This window comes from Schistocerca cancellata, chromosome 3 (assembly GCF_023864275.1).
Source record: "Schistocerca cancellata isolate TAMUIC-IGC-003103 chromosome 3, iqSchCanc2.1, whole genome shotgun sequence".
In the NCBI taxonomy this organism is placed as follows: Eukaryota; Metazoa; Arthropoda; class Insecta; order Orthoptera; family Acrididae; genus Schistocerca; species Schistocerca cancellata.
Window position 1 is genome coordinate 617,598,819 of NC_064628.1, and position 22,942 is coordinate 617,621,760.

At 44.6% G+C, this 22,942-nt stretch overlaps 1 protein-coding gene across 1 annotated transcript in view; it reads left to right on the forward strand.

Moving 5' to 3' along the window:
* Positions 1-22,942, forward strand: part of LOC126176463 (aminopeptidase N-like) — a 201,658-nt gene that overhangs the window by 47,319 nt on the left and 131,397 nt on the right. Inside the window, exons 5-7 of the mRNA XM_049923619.1 lie at positions 2,328-2,477; positions 7,346-7,657; positions 18,271-18,454. Coding sequence (XP_049779576.1) covers positions 2,328-2,477; positions 7,346-7,657; positions 18,271-18,454 — 646 coding nt within the window. The remainder of the gene's footprint in view (positions 1-2,327; positions 2,478-7,345; positions 7,658-18,270; positions 18,455-22,942) is intronic.

Sequence of the window (22,942 nt, forward strand, 5' to 3'; positions counted from 1 at the left end):
CATTCAGTTTGTTTTATATGTAGTTTTGTAATTTGATATTCCTGTTATACAGGGTGTTAAGAAAAGGTACGGCCAAACTTTCAGGAAACATTCCTCACACACAAATAAAGAAAAGATGTTATGTGGACATGTGTCCGGAAACGCTTAATTTCCATGTTAGAGCTCATTTTAGTTTCGTCAGTATGTACTGTACTTCCTCGATTCACCGCCAGTTGGCCCAATTGAAGGAAGGTAATGTTGACATCGGTGTTCGTGTTGACATGCGACTCATTGCTCTACAGTACTAGCATCAAGCACATCAGTTAGTAGCATCATCAGGTTAGTGTTCATCACGAATGTGGTTTTGCAGTCAGTGCAATGTTTACAAATGCGGACTTGGCACATGCCCATTTGCTGTATGGATTAGCACGGGGCAATAGCCGTGGCGCGGTACGTTTGTATCGAACAGATTTCCAGAACGAAGGTGTCCCGACAGGAAGACGTTCGAACCAATTGATCGGTGTCTTAGGGAGCACGGAACATTCCAGCCTATGACTCGCGACTGGGGAAGACCTAGAACGACGAGGACACCTGCAATGGACGAGCCAATTCTTCGTGCAGTTGACGATAACCCTAATGTCAGCGTCAGAGAAGTTGCTGCTGTACAAGGTAAAGTTGACCACGTCACTGTATGGAGAGTGCTACGGGAGAACCAGTTGTTTCCGTACCATGTACAGCGTGTGCAGGCACTATCAGCAGGTAGTTGGCCTCCACGGGTATACTTCTGCGAATGGTTCATCCAACAATGTGTCAATCCTCATTTCAGAGCAAATGTTCTCTTTACGGATGAGGCTTCATTCCAACGTGATCAAATTGTAAATTTTCACAATCAACATGTGTGGGCCGACGAGAATCCGCACGCAATTGTGCAATCACGTCATCAACACAGATTTTCTGTGAACGTCTGGGCAGGCATTGTTGGTGATGTCTTGATTGGGCCCCATGTTCTTCCACCTACGCTCAATGGAACACGTTATCATGATTTCATACGGGATACTCTACCTGAGCTGCTAGAATATGTGCCTTTACAAGTACGACACAACATGTGGTTCATGCACGATGGAGCTCCTGCACATTTCAGTCGAAGTGTTCGTATGCTTCTCAACAACAGATTCGGTGACTGATGGATTGGTAGAGGCGGACCAATTCCATGGCCTCCACGCTCTCCTGACCTCAACCTTCTTGACTTTCATTTATGAGGGCATTTGAAAGCTCTTGTCTACGCAACCCCGGTACCAAATGTAGATACTCTTCGTGCTCGTATTGTGGACGGCTGTGATACAATACGCCATTCTCCAGGGCTGCATCAGCGCATCATGGTTTCCATGCGACGGAGGGTGGATCCTTGTATCCTCGCTAACGGAGGACATATTAAACAATTCCTGTAACAAAGTGTTTGAAGTCACGCTGGTACGTTCTGTTGCTGTGTGTTTCCATTCATGATTAATGTGATTTGAAGAGAAGTAATAAAATGAGCTCTAACATGGAAAGTAAGCGTTTCCGGACACATGTCCACATAACAAATTTTCTTTCTTTGTGTGTGAGGAATGATTTCTGAAAGTTTGGCCGTATCTTTTTGTAACACCCTGTATACAGTCTCTCCTAGGAACGAAGGAAACTGCGGAGGCATGGCTTAGCCACTGCCTGGTGTTTCGGAGCCTGTACTGATATGAATCTTCGTAGCAATTTAAAAGTGTTTGCCAGCCCGTGAGTCCAACCTGGGAAACTTGCCTCTCCAATATCCTTTCTTCCAGCCGCGCTAGTCCCTCAAGGTATGAAGGAGAATGTCTGTGAAATTTGGAATCTAGGAGATGAAATGTAGGTATGCAGGAAAACTTCTGTAAGTTTGGAAGGTAGGAGATGAGATACTGGCGGAAATAAAGCTGTGAGGACTGGTCCTGAGTCGTGGTTAGATAGTTCAATAGATGGATTAATTGCCGGCAAAGGACAAGGGTCCCATGTTCGAGTTCCGGTCAACCAGAAAGTTTCAAATCAGCGTACACAGCTGCAGAGAGAAATTTCATTCTGGAAGTACTAAGCAGGTATGGATCTGAGATATACAGTACATATTTACCAGGTAGCTGTAATTCTGCTGCATTTAGATCTCCTACACTATTTCCTAAGGTTTCAAATAATCATCACGATTTTCCACTTGAATGCTTCAGTACTTCATCGCTACGGGAGAGAAATTGCAACTCATCGGCTTAGACAGCCTCGTCAACAGTTATTTGTTTTCAAATATCAAGTTTGTAATATAATTACTTGCAGTGGACCAAATCCTGTTGCAGGTGGCTGGGAGTGACGCAGTTCGAGCGGAGGGGGGCGCGAAAGGCCATGCCATGTTACGACGAGCCGGCCATCAAGGCAACCTGGGAGTTTACCTTCCGCCCACAGCAAGGTTACAACGTGCTTTTCAACACTCCACTGATCAGCGCCACGTGAGTATATGTACAAATCGGCTTTCTTTCCGAGTTTTAAACGCAGTAAAATTGTCTTGCAACAGTGAGAAATGAAAGCTGTGGCAATTATATACAGAGGTGACAAAAGTCATGTGATACCGATACGTACGTATACAAATGGCGATAGTATCGCGTACACAAGTTGTAAAAGGGCATAGAATTGGATGAGCTGTATTTTGAGCTCAGGTGATTCACATGAAAAGGTTTCCAACGTGATCATTGTCGCACGACAAGAATTAACAGACTTTGAACGCGGAATGATAGTTGGAACTAGACGCATGGGACTTTACATTTCGGAAATAGTTAGGGAATTCAATATGCCGAGATCCACAGTGTCAAGAGTGTGCCAAGAATACCTCATTTCTAGCATTGGCTCTCACCCTGGATAATGCAGTGGTCGACGGCCTAAAGTAAACGACTGTGGGGGGCGGCGTTTGTGGAGAGTTGTCAGTGCTAACAGACAAGTAGCACTGTGTGAAATAATCGCAGAAATCAATGTGGGACGTACGACGAATGTATCCGTTAGAACATTGCGGCGAAATTTGGCGTTAATTTACTATGTGTGGCAATAGACGTTCGACGCGACTGTCTCTGCTAACAGCACATCGCCTGCAGCGCGTCTCCTTGACTCATGACCATATCGGTTGGACTCTACACTACTGAAAAACCTTGGTCTGTTCAGATAATTCCAGATTTCAGTTGGTAAGAGCTGGTGGTAGGGTGCGAGTGTGGCGCAGACTCCACAAAGCCACGGATCCAGGCTGTCGACAAAGCACTATGCAAGCTGCTGTTTGCTCCGTAATAGTGCGGGCTTTGTTTACATAGAACGCATTGGGTCCTCCGGTCCAACTAAACCTGAAAGTGGTCATGTTTGACTACTTGGAGACCACTTGCAGCTATTCATTGACTTCATGTTCCCAAACAACGCTGGAAGTTTCATGGATGACATTGCGCCATGTTACCGGGCCACAATTGTTCGCGAGTGATTTGAATAACATTCTGGACAGTGAAAGGGTATGATCTGGCCACCCACCTCGCCGAAATAGATCCCACCGAACATTTATCGGACACAATGGAGAGGTCAGTTCGAGCACAAAATCCTGCAGTGGCAACAGTTTGTCAATTATGGGTGGCTACAGAAGCAACATGGCTCAATATATCTGTAGGGGACATCCAAGATTTGCTGAGTCGATGACAAGTCGAGCTGCTGCGCTCCGCCAGGCAAAACGAGGTTTCGACACGACGAGGTACACCATGACTTTTGTCACCTTAGTGTATTCTTAGTTAGCTCTCAACCCGTAACCTCAGATTCTTTAGAGATTCGAACTCCCATTTACAAAACAGCTTTAAACGAGTGCTGTTATATCTGCACGACAGCGCTGATTTCGACCGTATGCGCTGTGTGTCTTGATAGAAAACAAACTTGTTTCGCTTACGAAACATGCTGTTCACAACAGTAACGCCAATATTACTGTGGTGATGATGTTTGGTTTGTGGGGCGCAACTGTGCGGTCATCAGCGCCCATACACATTCCCAATCTAAACACAGTCCAATCTCGCCACTTTCATGAATGATGACGGAATGATGAGGACAACACAAATACCCAGTCCCGGGGCCAATAATACTCTTCACCCTCAAGCTTCCATACGGTATTCTGTCTAGGGTTTGTTTTTCCGGCGTGTTTATTGTAGGTTAACAGTGAGGTTTACTGACGGAGAGTTGACCGACATGCCCCTCGCGTGTGGGTTCACAGAACGTAAGGGAAGAGCGGCACAGCGACTTTATGACGAACTCTGCATGCAGTGATGGCAACAACGTCACAATAGGGATGGAAAAATCAAGCTTATTAAAACCTTACCGGTATATTAGTTCTGAATAACCGGTGTTTTTCGGTATTCGTTTGGACTCGGTTACAACAGGTACTTTTATCTTTTTTACTATGTAACGTTCTTTATATAACTGTAACGTTCCTTAATAAATTTATGGGTTTGTTTGTCAATGAATATGAAATACGTAATTTTTGTGTTACGCAAATTTACTGTGTGTTGAGCAAATGGTGCGCTTAATCAGTTTTACTGTAAACCAAAAAAATTAAACAACTTAATCTGGCAAACCAATAAGCAATGCTAATAACGAAATCAGTCCCTCTGAAATTTGCCGAGTCTATGGCTCTGTACAATAAACTGACAAAATTCCTTGTGCAAACAAACAATGAAATAAAGTTTCTTTAACTCTAGAGTCGCAACAGATGTAATTTATATAAGACTTGACGTCCTCCCCCTTCACCTCTCGTAACGATTTTTGATGAATGCTTTCAACATCTCGACGTAATACCAGTAGCTTCAACCAAGTAAGTTTCATTTTTTTCGCCAATTTTCTTCCAAATGCACGCACAATGTACACTACTGACCATTAAAATTGCTACACCAAGAAGAAATGCAGATGATAAACGGGAATTCATTGGACAAATATATTATACTAGAACTGACATGTGATTACATTTTCAAGCAATTTGGGTGCATAGATCATGAGAAATCAGTACCCAGAACAACAACCTCTGGCCGTAACAACGGCCTTGACACGCCTGGGCATTGAGTCAAACAGAGCTTGGATGGCGTGTACTGGTACAGCTGCCCATGCAGCTTCAACGCGATACCACAGTTTATCAAGAGTAGTGACTGGCGTATTGTGACGAGCCAGTTGCTCTGCCACCATTGACCAGACGTTTTCAATTGGTGAGAGACGTGGGGGATGTCCTGGCCAGGGCAGCAGTCGAACATTTTCTGTATCCAGAAAGGCCGGTACAGGACCTACAAAATGCAGTCGTACATTATCCTGCTGAAATGTAGGGTTTCGCAGGGATCGAATGAAGGGTAGAGCCACGGGTCGTAACACATCTGAAATGTAACGTCCACTGTTCAAAGTGCCGTCAATGCGAACAAGAGGTGACCGAGACGTGTAGCCAATGGCACCCCATACCATCACGCCGGGTGATACGCCAGTATGTCGATGACGGGAATACACGCCTCCAATGTTCACCGCGAAGTCGCCAAACACGGATGCGACCATCATGACGCTGTAAACAGAATCTGGATTTATCGGAAAAAAATAACGTTTTGCCATTCGTGCACCCAGGTTCGTCGAGTACACCACCGCAGGCTCTCCTGTCTGTGATGCAGCGTCAAGGGGAACCGCAGCCATGGTCTCCGAGCTGATAGTCCATGCTGCTGCAAACGTCGTAGAACTGTTCGTGCAGGTGGTTGTTGCCTTGCAAACGTCCCCATCTGTTGACTCAGGGATCGAGACGTGGCTCCACGATCCGTAACAGCCATGAGGATAAGATGCCTGTCATCTCGACTGCTAGTGATACGACGCCGTTGGGATCCAGCACGGCGTTGCGTATTACCCTCCTGAAACCACTGATTCCATATTCTGCTAACGGTCATTGGATGTCGACCAATGCGAGCAGCAATGTCGCGATACGATAAACCGCAATCGCAATAGGCTACAATCCGACCTTTATCAAAATCGGAAACGTGATGGTACGCATTTCTCCTCCTTACACGAGGCATCACAACAACGTTTCACCAGGGAACACCGGTCAACTACTGTTTGTGTATGAGAAATCGGTTGGAAACGTTCGTCATGTCAGCACGTTGTAGGTGTCGCCACCGGCGCCAACCTTGTGTGAATGCTCTGAAAAGCTAATCATTTGCATATCACAGCATCTTCTTCCTGTCGGTTAAATTTCGCGTCTGTAGGACGTCATCTTCGTGGTGTAGCAATTTTAATGGCCAGTAGCGTAATTGTGGCATAAGCAACTGCATCGCATAATAACAAACTACTGTTGTCCGACATTTTGAATTTTGCGCGAAATATATGACTGCAATGTAATATCCCTTTTTAGCGCCACGTCAAAGATCTTTGTCAAAGAAACTTAAAAAAATATTCGATCATATTTCTTTGTCAGAGAAATATAACAACGTAAGATCTGCCTAAAAGTATTCCATGAGGCATGTCATTGTAATTTATTACTTCTTTACTACTCACTGTATTCACGACACATTTTGCAGACAGAATGCACATACACCACTGAATGTAGCTGCAACATTGTATCATTGTACGTCACAGTTTAGGAGGCATGACGTCCAACGAGATGCGTGAACACTGCTGCAACGTGCATGACTTTTAAATTTATTACTTGTTGCTACTAACTCCATTCGCAGTACATTGGGCAGACAGTATTCACATACGCCGCTGAATCTACCTACAAAATTATGTCATTGTACGACTCATTGTTCAGATGCTGCGTGCTATGCACAGCTGTAACCGGGGAACGCCGGGTTTCTCTGCTAGTAGCAATGAAAGACCGAAAATCGATTATTTCATAAATCAGTTATTTTGAGCTGGTTTAACACTCGGCTTAAACTGAGACGGAAAAATTCGGTGTTACCGAAAACGGTCTGTTTCAGCGATAACCACCATCCCTACAGTTTAGTGTACGTGTTTCGTCTGAGAACTGTTGCGTAACTCCGTGTTTTGTATTATTTTGCTTCTTGCGTAGTACATGCTTTTTCGCTGTTGTGAAGATATTACCACTAAAACTTAGGTAACTGAGGTAATAACCTGAATTAATAGCAATTGCTTTGTTACGCTGAGACGAGATACAGGTGGGCACAGGTAGACAAACACACTATTTACGGTATTTTACAAAATGTTCGTCTCACTTCTGTTTTCACCCATCTGTTAATAATGACGCCAGGACAATCTTACGTAGCAAACTTGGGATAATTTTTGTCAGTTGGTGCACATATTTACTGATTAACGCAAACTCTTCCTCTTGTAGTGACGACGAAGATGGAAGGCGCACCCTGACCTTCGAGCAGACGCCGGTGATGAGCGCCTTCCTGCTAGCTTGGGTCGTGTCCGACTTTGTAGGCGTGCAGTCGCCGCTGGAGTCCAACACGACTGTCTGGACGACCAGGGACACGGTGGCACAGGCAGAGTACGCCAGTGTGATTGGGCCACGCACCGTCCGCTCCATGGAGCAGCTGGTGCGTGTTCCGTACAACCACGGCAACCTCACCAAGATGGACCACGTCGCTGTGCCGGACACATTCGTTGCCGCCATGGAGAACTGGGGGCTGATCACTTACAAGTGAGTGGCTGCGAACTTACGATAATCATCTGCCTAGGCCGCCTCCGATTAAACTAACACAGGAAATTTTATCAGAATTTGCCACTGTACTCAAAGCGTATATTTCGGTGGTTTTATCCAGAGGGCTAGGGCGGTCAACTGACAAAGATACGCTGTCGAGTTTCGTTACTAACATATGAGGGTGAGTCAAATGGAAACCTTAAATATTTTTTTAAACATTATTGTACCGAAGTGGTACAAAGCTGTACCACTTTTCAACATAATCTCCCCTATGCTTAATGCAAGTCCTCCAGTGCTTACAAAGTGCATAAATTCCTTTAGAAAAAAATTCTTTTGGTAGTCCGCGCAACCACTCATGCACCGCGTGGCGTACCTCTACATCAGAACCGAACTTCTTTCCTCCCATTGCGTCTTTGAGTGGTCCAAACACATGGAAATCACTTGGGGCAAGGTCTGGTGAGTATGGTGGATGAGGAAGACACTCAAAATGCAGATCTGTGATTGTTGCAACTGTTGTACGGGCAGTGTGGGGCCTTGCATTGTCATGTTGCAAAAGGACACTTGCTGACAACAATCCACGTCGCTTTGATTTGATTGCAGGCCTCAGATGATGTTATAGGAGATCTGTGTATGATGCACTGGTGACAGTGGTTCCTCTAGGCATATAATGCTCCAAAATGACTACTTTTTCGTCCCAAAAGAGAGTCAGCATAACCCTCCCTGCTGATGGTTCTGTTCGAAACTTCGTTGGTTTTGGTGATGAGGAGTGGCGCCATTCCTTGCTCTCTCTCTTCGTTTCCGGTTGGTGGAAGTGAACTGAGGTTTCGTCCCCAGTAACGATTCTTGCAAGGAAGCCATCACCTTCTCGTTCAAAGCGCCGAAGAAGTTCTTCACAAGCATCAACACGTCGTTCTCTCATTTCAGGAGTCAGCTGCCGTGGCACCCATCTTGCAGACACTTTGTGAAACTTAAGCACATCACGCACAATGTGGTGTGCTGACCCATGATTAATCTACAAACATGCTGCAATGTCATTCAGTGTCACTCGGTGGTTTTCCTTCACTATGGCTTCAACTGTTGCAATGTTCTGTGGAGTCACAACTCGTTGTGCCTGACCTGGACGAGGACCATCTTCCACTGCGAACTTACTACTCCATTCGTAGACTTGCTGCTGTGACAGACATCGATCTCGGTACTGAACCTTCATTCGTCGATGAATTTCAATAGGTTTCACACCTTCACTACGCAAAAACCGAATAACAGAACGCTGTTCTTCCCTGGTGCAAGTCACAATTGGGGCGGCCATGTTTATACTGATACTGCATCCGCACTATGCTGCCACCTACAGGCCATTCTGCACGCTGTTTGTAGCACTCTTACCAATTTACAGGATAACGGCGCGAAATTTCTATTTGTTATTACAAATTTAAGGTTTTCATTTGACTCACCCTCGTACACTGAGGTGACGAAGGTCACGAATAGGTCACGAATGGTGATATGCACAGACACAGATGGCGGTAATATCGCGTACACAAGGTATAAAATGGCAGTACATTGGCATTGATTAATATGAAAAGGTTTCAGAAGCGATTATGGCCGCAAGGCTTTGAACGCAGAATCATAGTTGGAGCTAGGCATACAGGACATTCCGCTTCGGTAATCCTTCCGAGATCCACAGTAACAAGAGTGTGCCGAGAATACCAAATTTTAGGCAATTCCTCTCACCACAGACAACGCAGTGGCCGACGACCTTCACTTAACAACCGAGAGCAGCGGCGTTTGCGTAGAGTTGTCTGTGCTAACGCACAACCAGCACTGCGTCAAGAAACCGAAAAAATAAATGTGGGACGTACGACGAACGTAGCCGTTAGAACAGTGCGGCGAAATTTGGCGTTAGTTGGCTACAGGCAGCAGACGACCGACGCATGTGCCTTTGCACGACATTGCCTGCAGCGCCTCTCCTGGGTTCGTGACCATATCGGTTGGACCCTAGAACACTGGAAAACCGTGGCCAGTTCAGATGAGTCCCGATTTCAATTTGTAATAACTGATGGTAGGGTTCGACTGTGGCGCAAAGTCATGGAGCCGAGTTGTCAACAAGGCACTGTGCAAACTGGTGGTGGCTACATTAATGGTGTGGACTTACATGGAATGGACTGGGTCCTCTGACCCAACTGAACCTATCATTGATTCTAAATGGTTCTTAAGTAGTCTTGGAGACCATTTGCAGCTACTCGTGGACTTCATGTTCCCAAACGACGAAGGAATTTTTATGGATGAAATTGGAAACGTGATGGTACGCATTTCTCCTCCTTAAACGAAGCATACCAACAACGTTTCACCAGGCAACGCCGGTCAACTACTGTTTGTGTATGAGAAATCGGTTGGAAACTTTGCTCATGTCAGCACGTTGTAGGTGTCGCCACCGGCGCCAACCTCGTGTGAATGCTCTGAAAAGCTAATCATTTGCATATCACAGCATCTTCTTCCCGTCGGTTAAATTTCGCGTCTGTAGCACGTCATCTTCGTGGTGTAGCAATTTTAATGGCCAGTAGTGTATGACAAGACATATTTTCCCAGGGAAGACAATGACTGTATTATGGCTGAATCTGATCTCTGAGGATCGCTTCGTACACAACGTTCGTGCCGCACACCGGTAGCACGTGGAGGTCTGCAGTCTGTACGACGATTATTTATGATGGTGTTGCGACACCATTCGCGTCATATATTCACCACAGAGACTCACAAACGATCCATAAATCTCAAGATTTCCGGAAACTGGAGTTCACCATTTTTTGCAGCTGGATTAAAGTACTCTCTTTGTTCGCGACAGCGGTGAATGAAACTTGTAAAGTAGCCCGTCAGCGCCGTTACTTCACTCGTGCATCACAAAAAAATGTTCAAATGAGTGTGAAATCTCATGGGACTTAACTGCTATGGTCATCAGTCTCTAATCTTACACACTACTTAACCTAAATTATCCCAAAGACAAACACATACACCCATGCCCGAGCGAGGACTCGAACCTCAGTCGGACCAGCCGCACAGTCCATGACTGCAGCGCCTTAGACCACTCGGCTAATTCCGCGCGGCGTGCATCACAAAAGGGCGTAAAACATGAGATACGCTCTACAAACGATACATCCAAGATTTGGTTATAAAGTCACTCGACAGTGCATGATTAGTGGTTCCCATTATGTTCATTTCCTATTCAGAAAACAACTAAATATTTGAATAAATAATGGTAGTGCTTCATTGTATTTAAAACAGTCTCATTTGTATAAGGACATCAACTCAAATGCTCAAACTATACAACTTGTCTGCTTGTTTGATCATTTATTTCGCTTGATCTTTATTTAATTCTACTTTCCACTGCCATTCCATTCTCCTGTTTCATTAATTGTAACTGGTGGGATTGGCATATATTTTAGGCGACCAATTCATATCTAGAGTGTTGAACTACAAAATTTTCTGTTCTTACTGTATGCTCGATCATTTGGTTTCATCTGGACTGAAAATAAGGAAAACATATACGTGATATACAGTGTCGTACAAGTGGTACACAGTATGACTCTCTCCCACAGTTTGAATTTCCATCATCAACACAAAAGCAGTGCGATGACATTGAAGAAAGACATACTAAGATATTAAGTTCCTAAAACTGGAATATTACCTGAAAATATGTAATACACGTGCTTTCTTTGTACAAGATTTTCTCCCTCTCTTTCGTATTCACGGTTCAATAGCAGCTAAGGCGCAGTCGTAGTCCGACTGTCTCACCTGTTCAAACAGGCTTAGTATACCATCCTTAAAATTAAATGAAACAGTTGACAGTCATCATTATCAATAAATACACCTCTGTTATGATTTGCAGCATTAGCTCTCATGAGATAAGTCATGGGATACCTCTTAATAACGTGTCAGACCTCCTTTTGTCCGTCGAAGTGCCACAACTCAACGTGGCATGGACTCACCAGGTCGCTGGATGACCCATGCAGAAATATTGAGCCTTGCTGCCTCTCTATCCGTCCATAATTGCGAAAGTGCTGACGGTGAAGAATTTTGTGAACGAACTGACCTAACGATTATGTCCCATGAATGTTAGATGGGATTCAAGTTGGGTGATCTGAATGACTAAGTAATTCGCTCGGATTGTCCAGAACGTTCTCCAAACCAATCGCGACAACTGCGGCATGGTAACGCGGTGCGTTATCATCCATAAAAATTCAGTAGTTGTTTATATAGAAGAGAATATATATACACTCCTGGAAATGGAAAAAAGAACACATTGACACCGGTGTGTCAGACCCACCATACTTGCTCCGGACACTGCGAGAGGGCTGTACAAGCAATGATCACACGCACGGCACAGCGGACACACCAGGAACCGCGGTGTTGGCCGTCGAATGGCGCTAGCTGCGCAGCATTTGTGCACCGCCGCCGTCAGTGTCAGCCAGTTTGCCGTTGCATACGGAGCTCCATCGCAGTCTTTAACACTGGTAGCATGCCGCGACAGCGTGGACGTGAACCGTATGTGCAGTTGACGGACTTTGAGCGAGGGCGTATAGTGGGCATGCGGGAGGCCGGGTGGACGTACCGCCGAATTGCTCAACACGTGGGGCGTGAGGTCTCCACAGTACATCGATGTTGTCGCCAGTGGTCGGCGGAAGGTGCACGTGCCCGTCGACCTGGGACCGGACCGCAGCGACGCACGGATGCACGCCAAGACCGTAGGATCCTACGCAGTGCCGTAGGGGACCGCACCGCCACTTCCCAGCAAATTAGGGACACTGTTGCTCCTGGGGTATCGGCGAGGACCATTCGCAACCGTCTCCATGAAGCTGGGATACGGTCCCGCACACCGTTAGGCCGTCTTCCGCTCACGCCCCAACATCGTGCAGCCCGCCTCCAGTGGTGTCGCGACAGGCGTGAATGGAGGGACGAATGGAGACGTGTCGTCTTCAGCGATGAGAGTCGCTTCTGCCTTGGTGCCAATGATGGTCGTATGCGTGTTTGGCGCCGTGCAGGTGAGCGCCACAATCAGGACTGCATACGACCGAGGCACACAGGGCCAACACCCGGCATCATGGTGTGGGGAGCGATCTCCTACACTGGCCGTACACCACTGGTGATCGTCGAGGGGACACTGAATAGTGCACGGTACATCCAAACCGTCATCGAACCCATCGTTCTACCATTCCTAGACCGGCAAGGGAACTTGCTGTTCCAACAGGACAATGCACGTCCGCATGTATCCCGTGCCACCCAACGTGCTCTAGAAGGTGTAAGTCAACTACCCTGGCCAGCAAGATCTCCGGATCTGTCCCCCATTGAGCATGTTTGGGACTGGATGAAGCGTCGTCTCACGCGGTCTGCACGTCCAGCACGAACGCTGGTCCAACTGAGGCGCCAGGTGGAAATGGCATGGCAAGCCGTTCCACAGGACTACATCCAGCATCTCTACGATCGTCTCCATGGGAGAATAGCAGCCTACATTGCTGCGAAAGGTGGATATACACTGTACTAGTGCCGACATTGTGCATGCTCTGTTGCCTGTGTCTATGTGCCTGTGGTTCTGTCAGTGTGATCATGTGATGTATCTGACCCCAGGAATGTGTCAATAAAGTTTCCCCTTCCTGGGACAATGAATTCACGGTGTTCTTATTTCAATGTCCGGGAGTGTAGAAGAGAATGTTGATGAAGATGAAATAGGAGATATGATACAGCGTGAAGAGTTTGACAGGGCACTGAAAGACCTAAGTCGAAACAAGGCCCCGGGAGTAGACAGCATTGCACTAGAACTACTGACGGCCTTGTGAGAGCCAGGCCTAACAAAACTCTACCATCTAGTGAGCAAGATGTATGAGACAGGCGAAATACCCTCGGATTTCAAGAAGAATACTATAATAATTCCAATCCCAAAGAAAGCAGGTGTTGACAGATGTGAATATTACCGAAGTATCAGTTTAATAAGCCACAGCTGCAAAATACTAACGCGAATTCTTAACAGATGAAGGGAAAAACTGGTAGAAGCCGACCTCGGGGAAGATCAGTTTGGATTCCGTAGAAATGTTGGAACCCGTGAGACAATACTGACCCTACGACTTATCTTAGAAGAAAGATTAAGGAAAGGCAAACCTACGTTTCTAGCATTTGTAAACTTAGAGAAAGCTTTTGACAATGTTGATTGGAATACGCTCTTTCAAATTCCGAAGGTGGCAGGGGTAAAATACAGGGAGCGAAAGGCTACTTACAATTTGTACAGAAAGCAGATGGCAGCTATAAGAGTCGAGGGGCATGAAACGGAAGCAGTGGTTGCGAAGGGAGTGAGACAATATTGTAGCCTCTCCCCGATGTTGTTCAATCTGTATATTGAGCAAGCAGTGAAGGAAACAAAAGAAAAATTCGGAGTACGTATTAAAATCCATGGTGAAGAAATAAAAACTTTGAGGTTCGCCGATGACATTGTAATTCTGTCAGAGACAGCAAAGGACTTGGAAGAGCAGCTGAACGGAATGGACAGTGTCTTGAAAGGACAGTATAAGATGAACATCAACAAAAGCAAAACGAGAATAACGGAATGTAGTCAAATTAAATCGGGCGATTCTGCGGGAATTAGATTAGGAGATGAGACGCTGAAAGTAGTAAATGAGTTTTGCTATTTGGGGAGCAAAATAACTATCGACGGTAGAAGTAGAGAGGATATAAAATGTAGACTGGCAATGGCAAGGAAAGCGTTTCTGAAGAAGAGAAATTTGGTTACATCGAGTACAGATTTAAGTGTCAGGAAGTCGTTTCTGAAAGTATTTGTATGGAGTGTAGCCATGTATGGAAGTGAAACGTGGGCGATAAATAGTTTAGACAAAAAGAGAATAGAAGCTTTCGAAATGTGGTGCTACAGAAGAATGCTGAAGATTAGATGGGTAGATCACATAATGAGGAGGTATTGAATAGAATTGGAGAGAAGAGAAATTGGTGGCACACAACTTGACTAGAGAAAGGGCGTATTCTGAGGCATCAAGGGACCACCAATTTAGTATTGAAGGGCAGCGTGGAGGGTAAAAATCGTAGATGGAGACCAAGAGATGAATACACTAAACGGATTCAGAAGGATATAGGTTGCAGTAGGTACTGGGAGATGAAGAAGCTTGCACAGGATAGAGTTGCATGGAGAGCTGCATCAAACCAGTCTCTGGAGTGAAGACCACAACAACATGTGTCTGCAAGACATTTACCTCTTACCACCTGAAATTGGCACTCATCTGACAAGGCCACGGTTTCCCAGTCGTCTAGGGTCGAACCGATACGGTCAGAAGCCCAGGAGAGGCGCTGCAGGCGATATCGTGCTGTTAGCAACGGCATTCGCGTCGGTCATCTGCTGCCACAACCCATTAAAGGCAAATTTCGCCGCTCTGTCCAAACAGACGCGTTTGTCGTACGACCCATTTGAGTTCCGCGCTATTTCATGCAGTGCTGCCTGTCTGTTAGCACTGACAACAATACGCAAACGACCTGCTCTTGGTAGTTAAGTGAAGGCCATCGGCCAATGCGTTGTCCTTAGTGAGAGGTAATGTCTGCAATTTGTCATTCTCGGTACACTCTTGACACTGTGGATCTCGGAGTATTAAATTGCCTAACGGTTTCCGAAACGGAATGTCCCATGCGTCTAGCTCCAGCTACTATTCCGCGTTCAAAGCCTGTTCATTCATGTCGTGCGGCCATTATTACGTTGGAATCCTTTTCACAGGTGACGCCTCACTACAAATGACAGCTCCGCCAATGCATTGACCTTTTATGCCATGTGTATGCGATACTACCGCCATCTGTATATGTGCATATTGCTGTCGCATAACTTTTGTCACTTCAGTGGAAATGATTTAGAAATGCAACTAAAAGGAAGTACGGGGGTGCAAAAGAAATTTGGCTACAGGAAATATGTGAAGAAATCTAAGTGAAAACTGTCGTTGCACGGACAGATTCAGCATACAGAAAGGACAAAATAACTTTTGGAGAACGTAAAAGGTAAGGCGTCAACATTAAGAGAGCAAGAGGAATACCATTCTTAAACCGAGAGGAGAGAACGGATTTGTCAAAGCAGTATACTAAGGACGCCTACAGAGACGAAGAACTGTCTGATAATGTATATGAAATGGGTATCGAGATATAGAGCACAAGAATTCCAGAGTTAGAGTGAGAGATGTGTGAGAATTATGATCAGACAATACAGAAAGTGCAAATAACATTCCTTCAGAATTTCTCAAATAATTCGTGAAGGTGCAACCAAAAATTTTCCAAGTTGGTGTGTTGAAACTGTGATACGGATGACATAGCATCGGACTTATGGAAGAATACTGTCCACACATTTTCAAAGACAACTAGGGCAGATCAACGCGAGAACTATCGTACAGTCAGCTTGACATCTATTGCACCCGGTTTGCTGGCCATAATGATACACAGATGATTAAAGAAACTGAAAATGTGTTAGACGATGATCAGTTTGGGTTTATAAATAGTAAAGCCACCAGACAGACAGTTCTGACGTTCCGCTTGATAATGAGGACAAGACACATTCCCAGAATTAGCTGACGGAAAAAGCAATCGAGAACGTCAAATGCTGCAAGATGAATTTACAGAGAAATAGGTATAAGTTGTAGGTAAAGACAGATAATATACAACGATAAAACACGTACGAGAACCAAGAGGGATCAATGATAATGGAAGGCCAAAAGAGTAGCGCTCGGTTTGAAAAAGAGAATAATGCGAGGATGCAGTCTCTCTGTTCTGCTCTTCAACCTGTTTAACGAAGAAGCAATGAAGAAAATAAAAGAAAGGATCAGTGATGAGCTTAGCAAATGTCATTGCTGTCCTCTATGATAATGGGTAAAATTACGGAGTCTGTTTAATGGAATGAACTGAACACAGAATATGGACTAAAAGTGTATTAAAGAAAGACGAATGTATTGAGGAACAGCAGAAATTACGTTTCTCACAAACTTAACATCTGAAGTGCGGATCACGATATAGACCCAGTAAAAGAATTCTGCAACCTTGGAAGCGAAATAACACTTGGCATATGAGGAGAAGGGCACAAGAAATAGACCTAGCACTATCAAACAGAGCATTCCTCCTTAAAAGAAGGCTGCTAGTATCAAAAATCGGAATTGGCTTGAGACAGAAATGTAAATTAAATGGACTGATAAGACAAGAAATGAGGTACGCCACAGAGTCGGTGAGGAAAGGAACATGTGGCAAGTGATGATTAGAAGTTGTAGAATAACGTGAGTTTATTAATGCTGAAGATCTGATTTCAGGCAGATACGGTCAGTGACACCCATAACCGTGGGTTTGATTACCACAGGTTTGGTTCTGTTGGAGGTGCCTTCGCCTTTCTCCGCCCTTTGAAGGGACTTGCCCAGCCTGTTGGACGTGGACTAACAACCACCGAGCAACGCGATATTTTTCACATTGTGAAAGTTTAAACAACTGATAAGTCATAGACAAAAACCCTACGACGAGCAGTGACTGAACCACCTAGCCATCCAGAAGTCGACCATGATTGTACGCGAGTGCAGGCTTCCTCGGGGAATTTCATACATGAAGTCTTCACGGGTTGTCAGCCGAGTAGCATCGTCGTCTTCATGCGAAGATGATGGAGACGCAGTCCATCGAAAAGTTGTTACGAGACGACGATGCTACTCGGCTGACAACCCGTGAAGACTTCATATATTCAACCTTGATTGTTTTCCAAAATCCCTTACATACAATTTTCCTGCCATCACTTGAAATAGAAGCAAATAAAATAAAGTCGCAAACTTCATTCTCGTCTACATCTACATGATTACTCTGAAATTCACTACTAAGTGTCCGACAGAGAGTTCATCGAACCACTTTCCAGCCATTTCTCTACCGTAGACTCTCGAACAGCGCACGGGAAGGACGAACACATAAATCTTTCCGTGCTTGCTCTGATATCTCTTATATTATTATTATGATCTTTCCTCCGTATGTAAATGGCGTCAACAAAATATTTTCACTCTCTGAGGACAAAGTTGGTGAATCAAATTTCATGATAAGAATCTGCCTTTGCTTTAATAACGGCCACTCCAATTCGTGTACCATGTCCGCGCCACTATCTCCCCTATTTTGCGACAGTGCAAAACGAGCTGCCCTTCTTTGAATTTTCTCGATGTCCTCCGTCCATCCTATCTGATGGTGGTCCCACGCCGCACGTCAATACTCCAGAAGAGGGAGGACAAGCGTAGTGCAAGCAGTCTCTTTAGTAGACCTGTTGCATTTGAAATGACTGCCTTTATATGCAGCTCTCCTGATTTTCTTTTGTGTAGAGTGAACAGTGATGGGACTGTCGTTACACTCACTTTCTTGAAAAGTGTTGTACAGGACATACGGTTTTACAAAGGCCTGCTATACATTCCACTGCCTTCTTTGCCACTTAAACACTCTTTTTGCTTGAGAGGTGTTGCACCAGAGCAGTACGCAGTAGTATGTAATGTGGCTATGAAAAAATGCCTAGTACCTAAGCATCATGTTTTCAAGTACATATACTTTACGTTTGCCTCAGCAGTGCCTTGACTGCCATTAAATTATTTGTACAGTCAGCAGTTCCTGCTGGCCCTGGACAACTACACCTCGGAGGCGACCAAGGAACGGGTGCTGACCTCCATCCAGCACGAGGTGGCTCACCAGTGGTTCGGCGACCTGGTCAGCCCCAACTGGTGGTCCGTGCTTTGGCTTAGTGAAGGTTTAGCCACGTTCTTCGAAAGCTTTGCTTCTGCACTCGTAAGTTGGCAACAAAAATGGTTCATGTTACAGTTTCTTCTCAGCAAAAAACTAAAGGTGTGCCTTTATGTCGGTGATACGTACATTAAGACAAGTAGCCTATTACGAGCTTTGCGTGTCTCAGACCTTACTGAATAAACATGCATTATCTAATCAAAAGCATCCGGACACCTACCAGTGGAAATATGGAATATATTCACCCTTCGCCTTTATGACGACATGGACTGTGCGTGGGACTCTTTTAATGATTTGTCTAAATGTCTGATACTAGTAGGTATCAGATAGATTATATAATGGTAAGACAGAGATTTAGGAACCAGGTTTTAAATTGTAAGACATTTCCTGGGGCAGATGTGGATTCTGACCACAATCTATTGGTTATGAACTGCAGATTGAAACTGAAGAAACTGCAAAAAGGTGGGAATTTAAGGAGATGGGACCTGGATAAACTGAAAGAACCACAGGTTGTAGAGAGTTTCAGGGAGAGCATAAGGGAACAATTGACAGGAATGGGGGAAAGAAATACAGTAGAAGAAGAATGGGTAGCTCTGAGCGATGAAGTAGTGAAGGCAGCAGAGGATCAAGTAGGTAAAAAGACGAGGGCTAATAGAAATCCTTGGGTAACAGAAGAAATATTGAATTTAATTGATGAAAGGAGAAAATACAAAAATGCAGTAAATGAAGCAGGCAAAAAGGAATACAGACGTCTCAAAAATGATATCGACAGGAAGTGCAAAATGGCTAAGCAGGGATGGCTAGAGGACAAATGTAAGGATGTAGAGGCTTGTCTCACTAGGGGTAAGATAGATACTGCCTACAGGAAAATTAAAGAGACCTTTGGAGAGAAGAGAACCACTTGTATGAATATCAAGAGCTCAGATGGCAACCCAGTTCTAAGCAAAGAAGGGAAGGCAGAAAGGTGGAAGGAGTATATAGAGAGTTTATATAAGGGCGATGTACTTGAGGACAATATTATGGAAATGGAAGAGGATGTAGATGAAGACGAAATGGGAGATAAGATACTGCGTGAAGAGTTTGACAGAGCACTGAAAGACCTGAGTCGAAACAAGGCCCCGGGAGTAGACAACATTCCATTTGAACTACTGATGGCCTCGGGAGAGCCAGTCATGACAAAACTCTACCATCTGGTGAGCACGATGTATGAGACAGGCGAAATACCCTCAGACTTTAAGAAGAATATAATAATTCCAATCCCAAAGAAAGCAGGTGTTGACAGATGTGAAAATTACCGAACTATCAGTTTAATAAGTCACAGCTGCAAAATACTAACGCGAATTCTTTACAGACGAATGGAAAAACTGGTAGAAGCCGACCTCGGGGAAGATCAGTTTGGATTCCGTAGAAATGTTGGAACACGTGAGGCAATACTGACCTTACGACTTATCTTAGAAGAAAGATTAAGAAAAGGCAAACCTACGTTTCTAGCATTTGTAGACTTAGAGAAAGCTTTTGACAATGTTGACTGGAATACTCTCTTTCAAATTCTGAAGGTGGCAGGGGTAAAATACAGGGAACGAAAGGCTATTTACAGTTTGTACAGAAACCAGATGGCAGTTATAAGAGTCGAGGGGCATGAAAGGGAAGCAGTGGTTGGGAAAGGAGTAAGACAGGGTTGTAGCCGCTCCCCGATGTTATTCAATCTGTATATTGAGCAAGCAGTAAAGGAAACAAAAGAAAAATTCGGAGTAGGTATTAAAATTCATGGAGAAGAAGTAAAAACTTTGAGGTTCGCCGATGACATTGTAATTCTGTCAGAAACAGCAAAGGACTTGGAAGAGCAGTTGAACGGAATGGACAGTGTCTTGAAAGGAGGATATAAGATGAACATCAACAAAAGCAAAACGAGGATAATGGAATGTAGTCAAATTAAGTCGGGTGATGCTGAGGGAATTAGATTAGGAAATGAGACACTTAAAGTAGTAAAGGAGTTTTGCTATTTAGGGAGTAAAATAACCGATGATGGTCGAAGTAGAGAGGATATAAAATGTAGACTGGCAATGGCAAGGAAAGCGTTTCTCAAGAAGAGGAATTTGTTAACATCGAGTATAGATTTAAGTGTCAGGAAGTCGTTTCTGAAAGTATTTGTATGGAGTGTAGCCATGTATGGAAGTGAAACATGGACGATAACTAGTTTGGACAAGAAGAGAATAGAAGCTTTCGAAATGTGGTGCTACAGAAGAATGCTGAAGATAAGGTGGGTAGATCACGTAACTAATGAGGAGGTATTGAATAGGATTGCGGAGAAGAGAAGTTTGTGGCACAACTTGACTAGAAGAAGGGATCGGTTGGTAGGACATGTTTTGAGGCATCAAGGGATCACAAATTTAGCATTGGAGGGCAGTGTGGAGGGTAAAAATCGTAGAGGGAGACCAAGAGATGAATACACTAAGCAGATTCAGAAGGATGTAGGTTGCAGTAGATACTGGGAGATGAAGAAGCTTGCACAGGATAGAGTAGCATGGAGAGCTGCATCAAACCAGTCTCAGGACTGAAGACCACAACAACAACAACAAATGTCTGTGGGAGAATGGATGGCCATTCTTCCTCAAGAGTGGAAGTGGAGAAAGTGATGATGGACGCTGGGACCCAGAACGGAGTCGATGCACATCTCAGAGGTTTTAGATTGGATCCAGGTTGGGGCTCTGAAGACGTCAGTCCATTTCAGGAATGTCACTGCCCCACAAACCATTGTCTCACTGATGCTGTTTTATGACTGGGCACGGTGACATACTGAGAGAAACGATCGTTTCCGAACTGTTCCTCTACTGTTCGCAGTACGCATTGCTGGAAAATGTATTCATATTTTTTCGCATTTAGTGTTTTCCCAAGCGCAATAAAGGGACTGCATTCTAAACACGAAAAACATCACCCATTCCGGACCTAGCTGTTGGTACTACACATGTTGCCAGTAACGTTCACAAGACATTCGCTAATCCCAAGTCCTCCAATTGGATTTGCACAGAGTGTAGGTGATTCATCACTCAAAATAACTCGTTTCCATTAATCCACTGTTCATTGGCGAGTCTCTTCATGCAACCTCAAGCGCGCCATAGCGTTAACTACACAAATGCGTGGCTTATAAGGAGCTGTTCGACCAGTTCACCCCATTCTTTTAAACTCCCTACACGCAGTCATTGTGCTAGATGGACTGCTGGTAGTACTTTGGAATACACGATTGAGCTGATTCCATGTGATTTTTTACAAACACCATCCTCGAAGTTCGAAGATTCCTGTCCGCCAATATAAGACGTTTGCCTGGTCTCACTTTAACTGAGTCGTTTCTTCTCGTTTCCAATTCGCAATCACACCACCGGCAGTAGACATGGACAGCTTTCGATGGGTTTAAAAGTCCTTGGTGAATTTGTTATTAAGGTGACATCCAATGGCTAGTTGCGCCACTGAGTTCTCTCTAGCGACACATTCTGCTACTCCCGCCTCCTTTTTATGCGACGGACCAACTGCTCGTGAGATCCAATGGTCAGTTCCACTGAATAAAGTGGTGTCCGGATACTTTTGATCAGATATTGTTAACATCTGCAGCCATTTTCCTCAGTTGCTAATAATAGCTTCAATTATGTTTTATCATAAATATGATATTGATAGGCGATTATAATGCAGTTAATATCAGCAACTGTTTTTTCTCAGCTTCTAATAATAACTTCATTTATCATAGTTATAAGAAATGTGACAGCCCTTCCCGTGACTTTTGCTCACTCATATGTAACTAGGTTGTACATCTTAGACGAACCAGAATGAAAAAATACACTATGTGATCAAAAGTATCCGGACACCTGACTGAAAATGACTTACAAGTCCGTGGCGCCCTCCATCGGTAATGCTGGAATTCAATATGGTGTTGGCTCATCCTTAGCCTTGATGACAGCTTCCACTCTCGCAGGCATACGTTCAATCAGGTGCCTCTTTAACTGTCGGCGGTCTCTGTCAGTCATCGGACGAGGTCGGTAAGTACGGTTTTGACTGTACGTGTCCTTTCACGTTTCCACTTAACTTGCTATTGTGCTGTACGTGTCACGCTTCCACTTCACTATCACACCGGATATAGTGGATCTAGGGATGTTTAGGAGTGTGGAAATCTCGCGTACAGACGTGTGACACAAGTGACGCCCAATCACCTGAACATGTTCGATGTCTAATGACTACTGAGGTCTCGGATATGGAGTATCTGACAGTAGGTAGTCGCACAAAGCACCTAATATGAAAAACGTATGTTTTTGGGCGTCTCCAGATACTTTTGATCATATAGTATAATAAATTAATGAATGGATCACGAGAATCTGTGTTAGTGCGGAAGAAAGATTGCAGGGTTTGAAAGGAGAACCGATTTGCTACACTGCTAATGCTGACACGTAGTTTTAGGATTTAGAAATGAGGTCAGTCTGTTGTCAATTTCTCGTTACAGTATCGTTAGTGCAATACGCTCTGTTACGGCGGGAAGATAGAGTTCAT